We start from the raw sequence: 8,038 nt of genomic DNA on the forward strand, positions 1-8,038 counted from the left end.
CGGGGCAGGCGTGAATCGAACTCATGCGGAAGTGGCTTTAGCTTCTTAGTGCTGTGCTTTAACCTGCTGGGCCACCCGGGTGGGCACCTCAGTCATAAATTCTTTAAGTATCTTTCTTCCCCAATATCTTTCTCCTCTCTAGAGATATAATGTTACAACTATTTTCTCTTTTTTGTAACACAGATTGCTGGTGCTCTGCCATTAAAAAAAAAAAAGTACATTTTCTCTGTTTTTCTAATTGGATAATTTCTCTTGCTCTATCTTCAAGTTCACTGACTTTTCCCTCAGTCACATCTATTCTGCTATTGCACTCATTCAGTGAATATTTTATTTCAGACATTGAGTTCTTTACTGCTAAATTTTCCAGTTGGTTCTTTTTAATAGTTTCTATTTCTGTGGCCGAGAATGGCTATCTTTCCACTCATTTCAAGAAGTTTTATTTTTACTCAAGAGCATGGCATATAATAGCTGGTACAAACACTTTGTCATTCTAACATCTGAGTCATATCAGGTCTGACGTCGATTACTGTGTTTTCCCTTTCAATTACTGTGTTTTCCCTTGAAATTTGGTTATCATTTCCTAGTTTTTTGTGTACTGAATAACTTTGCATTACATACTTGATATTTTGGATAGCAGGTTCTGAGAATGGATCCCATTAAACTCCTCTGGAAATAGTGCTTTCTTTTGTTTGACTTGCAGGCAGCCAATCCAACCAGGTTGAGACCTGGTTTGTCTTCTGTGAGCTTTGATTCTCTCAGTCAGACCAATCTTCAAAGCTCTTTTGGGTCTGCCCCAAAGAGAAGCAGAAGCCTTTGTTGTTTCTTTGGAGCTGTCCTGCACATGTGTAGTTTGTGGGTGAATATGATTTATGCTGGCTAATACAAAAAATTTTAATAGTTTCTGTTTAATAGTTTCTAGAAAAGGGTTACCTTTTCTAGATCTCTCTTTCTCAGGATTTCTTCCACAATCTCTAGCCCCCACAAGTCCCATATCATGGTTCCTTTGTCTAGAAAGATGAATTTTGTCTTGATGGCTTAGGTATCTGCCTTACCCCACACAGTCAGTGCCGTTCTGAGAGACAGGGCCGCCTCGGGACGGGCCAGAAGAGGAAAAAACAAAACGAACGTTGGTGTTTCTCCTGTGCTCTCTGGCTCACTGCATTCTACTTCCTGGTTCTCTGGTTAAAGAGGTTGTTCTTGGGATTTTTGTTGTCTTCACTCACTGTGAAGTTCTGTGACTCAAGCTGCCCTCAAGGCAAAGCCAAGAGATTAAAAAACAAACAAACAAAGAACCAAAGAAAACTCCATTGTTGTGGGTGATTCTTAAAGTTGTGACTTTCTTCTCTAACTTGTCTGCTGTTGTCTACTTTTCAGTTTCTTTTTCTGTCCAGGTTTTCACTTGTAAATAATGAAAAAAGAGGCTGTAGTGGGCTGACTCTGTTTTGACCAACACCAAGAATGAGGTTTATTGTTTTCTCAGCTTTTTCCACAAAGATGTTCACTTGTCAATGATTTCTCAAGCCCTCACTAGATGCTGGCTTCTGTCCCAGTTGATCTGCTTATTCTGCTCCCCACTCTGGTATATAATGGCCATCTGCACCGACAACCTAGCAGGGAAGAATGACAAGGAATAAACCAGCACGCAGGATGACAGTCACTTGGGGGAGTATCCAAGCAGTGGCAGTTATAAAGGATGGAGCCTAACTGGAGAACAGAAGCATGACTATGAGTTAATATAATATGCCATTTCCTAGCAAATTGGCACACTCTTACCCACTTACAGTGGGCCATGTTCCAGAAACTGAATAGGGATCTTAGTAAACAGTACAGTTGGAGAAATGGCAGGAAATGAATAGGGAGGTCAGCAGGGCAGGTCATGGGGATTTCTGCAGGTCATGTTAGAGATTTTTTTAACTAGTTCCTGGGTTATTGAGCACCAAAGCATACCCATACATCTGATATGACTAGAGTTGGCTCCCGTTTTATAGCTCAGGAAAATAAGGTTCTGAAAGTAGCCTGCGGCATGGTTTTAACAGATGAAATGAGAAGGTCCAGAGAAGGGTTTTATGTAAGCCACAGTGGGAGTACACAGCATAAAAAAAAAAAAAAAAAAAAAAAAAAAGGACTTGTGGGGCCCTCCCTGGTGGTGCAATGGGTTAAAGCACAGCATTATGAAGTGATCCACAGCCACTGCAGCACCAGCTCAATCTCCAGCCAGGGAGCTGACCCACATGGCCCAGCAGACCTCTCCTGACCCGCCGCTGCTCCCCTCAGCAGTGTATTTCAGTCCATCTGCCTGTTCTGCTTCCCATTCCACTTCTGGTGAATTCTGTCACCCACTGCCCTGCACGTCTGACCTGTACCTCAGTTCTTGTATGCATAAAAAAATTCTTAAAAATGAAAAGGACTTATCACTAAATATCCAACTCTCTGGCTGGTCATACTGTGTCTCCTCCTTCTCCCTTGCTGCTGGGTCCTGTTGTCTTTTCCTTCATCTTTTCATCTTTGAAGAGCAGGGGAGGTGTCAGGAGGGTGAGTGTATATGTGTGAATGTGTTGCTTATGTGTCCCTGCTGCTGGTACCATTTCTGACTATTGCCTCAGTTTGTCCAGCAACATGATCCACCAGTTTGCAGCTCCTGGGGAATTCACTGTGTTTGCCGAGTGTACAACCAGTGAGTGGCATGTGACGGCTCAGAAGCAAGTGACAATTCAAGACAAGAGGGAGAAGCTCAGTGTAACTGGGTGCTCTGGCCTGGCCACAGCGGGAGCCAATCCTCTCTGCCAGACTATCTTCAGGGACCCTCTGTGGATTCAGGTGAAGTTTGATGGAGGTGAGTCAGCAGAAATGGTAACCTTGATTTCCCTGTAATCTATCCATCCAGGTTTTAATTAAATAACAACGGTGATCCCTTGTGGAGTTAGCTTTATAGCCATTCTTTCATTTAGTAGCTAGTGTATGACAGAAACTAGTCCAAGTGCTTTAGGTATACTAGCCCACCCAGTATATACTATTATCTCCATTTTACAGATGAAGAAATGTTCAGAAACTTGCCCGAAGTCACAGACTAGTAACCTGCTAGTGAGAACACCCAGGCCTACAAAGACCCTTCGGTGCATGTCCATAATCCCATTACAGAAACTGAATTTCCAAGCTATCGGAAACTGGGGGAGTTTGAATAGGACTGAGAGTGCTAACCAGCCAGGCTTGAACCATCTCAGCGTAGCCAGCACTGACCAGTTTGGCACAATTGTGTTGCCCCCAGTGAGGGCAGTATACAGCTGTACACGTTGCCACAGTCACTCACTACAGCTGCTGTGCCTGGTGTCCACTCTGGGGGATTAGCCACAGAAACCACTCTGGTTGGTGTCACGTCAATCTGATTTGTGATGACCTCTGTTCTAACTGACCATAACAACACTTCTTGTTGGTCATAATGTCCATTCTGATGGTTACAGCATCCATTCTGATGGTCACAACATTCATTCTGGTGGTCACAATGTTCATTCTGATCTATCAGAACATCTACTCTTCCTGGTTGGTGCCCTCAGAGTCACCCTTCTCTCAACAAAGAAATGACACACATCCTCATTTAAGGTAGCTACGGTGCAGGTTCAGTTTGAGATCTGGGCGGAGGCCTGTTGATGTAACCCATGCAGCACAGTGCTCCCAAGGTGAGAGCTGACTCAGGCCAACCTCATACCACATCAAGCCTGACTCACTGCAGTGACTTAAGGGAGTTAGAACAGACTTTCAGTGCCAGGCTTGGACTCTTTTCTGCTCTTACATGAAGGTTGGCTGAAGATGGCAGCTTCAATAATAAAGAAACCTAAAATAATCCTTCATTTATTTATTCCTTCTCCAAATACCATTGGGTGCCTGTTCTTTGCCAAGTAAAGGGAGCAGCGGTAAATGTGAAAGTCAAGGTTGGTTGCTCACAAAAGAGTTTTACCATCATCATCATCAACACTATCATCATTATCTAACAAGAAATACACCAGCCTGACTTCCATTGGAAGGAGTCAGTTTGGTGGTTTATTTACTTTAAAAAAAAAATTATCTATGCATAAAGAACTGGGGTATAAGCCAGAAGTTTGGTGGTTTAAATCAAATAGCTGAGTGAACTGAAGCACTCAACATCCAGTTTGCACAGCCACCCCCAAATAAAAGGGAGCCCACCTTGTTGTGAGCAGATTGAGTTTCAGGCAGGAAGAAAGCAGCTGCTTAAAAAAGGAGTGAGGTGAATTCTCATGTGTAGTAATCACATGCCCTTAAGAGGTGCACCCAGTTTAGCTTTCCTTCCCCCAAAGATATTCCTACCCACAAAATGTTTTTTATATTAAAATGTTTTTAACATTTTTAATATAAACTTTTAAGTTTATGGGCAGCACATGCATCATACAAATAAGCTAGAATCTGCAGTGTGCAGATAAACAGAGAGGACCCCCTCCTGAGATCATTCACGAACCCATTACTGCCAGTATTTGGGGGCAGGGTATATCTTGGCATATGTCTTTATATCTGTGTGCGCACCCATGTCCCCATCAGAATTCAGACTTCAGAGTTTGAGTCAGAACAATCTTGGTATAATCAACTGACACATTACTCAATGTGTCTTTCACTATCTAGGAATAGGGGTCGTGACTTATACTGTGTTATTGAGGAACATGATCCTGGCTGAGTCTACCACGCGAAGGGGCCCACTCCCCTACAACCTGACCTTGGACAGAGCAATCCAGGAGCAAATGGGCCCAGGGATGCACCACCTGGAGATCCGGGCCTCCAGCAACACCAGCATCGCTGCATCCTCCAGGAATATCACAGTCTACCTCGTGGAGCCTCTGTCAGGGCTGCGGGCCTCCTGGGCTTCTGACCAGTTGGAGCTGGGACAGGACTTACTGGTTAATGTCTCGGTGGCTCAAGGCATCCCAGAGGGGCTGACCTTTGAGATGGCGGGACTCAATGCAACTTTTTCCTACGAGGAAGACAGTCTTGGGGGATCATCTGGCACTTACCACTTGGCAGTTCCTCTTGAAGGTACTCGGGGGTTGGTGACGCCCCTTCCAAACCTCCCTCCTCTTTTCTTCTGAACGTGGCATCCAGGGTGCTGCCGGCCAGTATTTCAGTGTTTCAGGATGCAAATATAGTTCATAGCATCCAGCCTAGGTCACAGAATAAGAAAGAGACAGGTATGATTTGCCCTCTTGGGGCTTACAGGGCTTTCAACTTTAGGGACCAGCTTATTCTTTGCGGTGAGGGTTGTGCTTTGCCCTGCAGGCTTTTTTTTTTTTTTAATCAGCCTTCCTGGCTTCCACTAACTTGACCCCTAAGTCATGACCACCAAAAATGTCTCTAAACTTACCAAAAGCCCCACCCCCTCACCCTCCAACTGAGACTACTGGCAGGCAGCAGGATATTCAAATTTCTGTTCATCCTTGGAACTTTGGCTCTTGCTCTGTTAGGTCACTCCTCTCCCCTCTGAGGTTAGAATGACCCCCGATCACCCACACACACACACACCCTGCAGCACCACCACCACACACAATAGACCCCTGCCTAATCCTCCCATGGTTTGACACTTGGTCCGGCATTTCTCCTAGATTCTCAGGGCCCTGAGGACATGACCAAAGGATTTCTGTGTTCTGAGATCACTGCCTGATGCCTGACATATGACGTTATTCATTATATGCTCTGAGGTTGAATATCCTGGCATTGCCAGCAGGAAACTGGAGAAGCATGGGCTAGGAGCTGTGACTCTGCTGGTTGAATCAGGATGACAATGGCCACAATTCTCCACCCTCTGCATTGCAGGCTCCTATCTGGTCACTGTGGTAGTGAGGAATGCCTTCTCCAACTTGAGTTTGGAAATTGGAAGCATCACTGTTACAGGTAAGAGGGTAGATAATTTGTGACCAGGAGTGTAGGGTGTGGCAATTGCTTGGAACCTAGTGAGGACCCATCAAAACAGAGCTCTGAAAATGCATATTGTCCTACCAAATTGTCTGGGTAGACAAATTGTCTGAAGAGACAAATGATGTCTGCAGTCAGACATTCAGCCATGGATACAGAACTTGGACTCCAAGACATCCAAGTTTGTAATGGTTTAGGATGTTTTAGGCTGCAACTTAAGTGAACTTAAATTCAGTCTTTTATTATCTCACATCCTCAGAAGTTAGTAAGTAAGAAGTTCCAGGTTGGCTCAGTGCTGCCATTAAGGACCCAAGCACAGTCTGTCATTCTGCTCTGCCAGCCTCAGTGTTTTTGCATCTCATTCTATCAAGTTGCTTGCTGTAGCTCCAGATATCACATCCAGGATCTCAGCCTGATCCAGCAGCAGGAGAAGCCTCTGGTGACCCTCTTTTTTGTTTGTTTGTTTGTTTTTTTATGAAAAATATTTCCTTCGAGTCCTTGGCAATCTTCTCCTCCAGTATCATTTCCCTCAAGTCCGTGGCAATCTTCTCCAGTATCATTTGGCCAGGGTAGGATCCTGGGACTAGTAGCAGTAGGGGATGCCAGGAAAGCAGGTATTTGGCATTTTTAGTTCTATGTCAGAGGGTGAATTCTGGCCCAGACTCTGATTAGCAAGGAATAGAAAAGCATTTCAAGTTGAAAGAAAACATCAACATAGAAAAGTCCAAGGCTTAGGCACAGCTGGATCCAGCTATGCCATGTTTTCAGAAATCCTTCTTTCTCCATGGCTTTTTCTATGTTGGCTTCATTCTGCCTTGTGCTTCCCAGGCAGCCTATGATGGCACTAGGCTTTGACACTTAACCTCAGAGAAGGAACACTTATTTTTTTTCTCCCTTTGTGGAAAATATTTTGACTTTTTAAAAATTATTTTATAATAGTTTATTTTACATCATTTTGTGCCTTTTTCCATCTCAGTTGTAATCCCCGTGGACTTCCTATCACCAACTTACCCGTGTACCATCACCATATTTGATCCTATTCCCCACACCATCCCTGTAAAATGTCTGTGGTATATAGTTGTTCATTTCCCCCCCCCCTCTGGTCCTTTATACTCCTGCTATGAGTGAAATAATACAGTATTTTTCTTTTTCTTTCTGGTTTATTTCACTAAGCATGATTGCATCCAGCTCCATCCATGTTGCTGCAAAAGGCATGTGTTTATCTTTTTGACTGCCGAGTAATATTCCATTGTGTATATGTAACACATCTTTTTAATCCAGTCATCTACTTTTGGGCATTTGGGTTGATTCCATTTCTTTCCTATTGTAAATAAAGCAGCAATAAACATGGGGGAAGGATCACCTATTTTTTTATATTTCTATCAGAAATCCTGAGTCTCCCTCTCACTGTTCCAAATTCAGTTCCTATTTCTTGACTGGCTGAGGAGACCTGAGAACCTGCATGGACCATGATGACACGTTCATCCTGGAGCAGGATCTGGGGTCAGCTTCACCCAAGCCAAGGACTGAGTGTGGAGGCAGGATGGGTCCCTAGGAAACATCATCCATAGCTGCCAAAAGAAGGGGCACCAAGATGCTTACATAGGGGGAATGTTGCATGTTCACTTTACTGTGCATAGCCTGCTTTTTCATGTGAATAATTTAAAGTCCAGCGAGGTTAATTCACTTTGCAGATGTCACTCAGCTTACTTATGGTAGCAACTATTTCTCTTAATTTCTTCATTGGGGGGTTATTAGATTGTTTTCCTTCTAGGTCAAGCTCTGTGTCTGACATCTTTGTATAATTTTATAGAACTTTGAAGTTATGGTTGTGAGAATGAGAATTTACTAGAAGTTTTTTAAGATAAATAGTATCCAGATTTTAAAATATCCAAGTCACTGAAGTCTAGTGAATTACATGCTATGCTAATCACTACATGTAGATTTAACATTCATCACAGTCATATCTCAGTATTTTCAGAACATATCAGCTGAGAGAACCTTCTTTGTTTTTTAACATGCATGACACATTGATCTTCTTTACAAACATACAGCTGACAAAGCAATAGTATATTCAGAACAGTATGCAGTCTTCTGGTGCCTTAAAAAGTGGGGGCTACAGCTCTCC

At 43.5% G+C, this 8,038-nt stretch overlaps 1 protein-coding gene across 1 annotated transcript in view; it reads left to right on the top strand.

Annotated features, from left to right (window-relative positions):
* The window catches only part of PKD1L2 (polycystic kidney disease 1-like 2), an 89,246-nt gene that overhangs the window by 15,946 nt on the left and 65,262 nt on the right, over positions 1-8,038 (top strand). The window contains exons 6-8 of the mRNA XM_004690161.1: positions 2,604-2,833; positions 4,630-5,037; positions 5,812-5,889. Coding sequence (XP_004690218.1) covers positions 2,604-2,833; positions 4,630-5,037; positions 5,812-5,889 — 716 coding nt within the window. The remainder of the gene's footprint in view (positions 1-2,603; positions 2,834-4,629; positions 5,038-5,811; positions 5,890-8,038) is intronic.

This window comes from Condylura cristata, unplaced genomic scaffold, assembly GCF_000260355.1.
Source record: "Condylura cristata isolate star-nosed mole 26May11 unplaced genomic scaffold, ConCri1.0 scaffold00028, whole genome shotgun sequence".
NCBI lineage: Eukaryota > Metazoa > Chordata > Mammalia > Eulipotyphla > Talpidae > Condylura > Condylura cristata.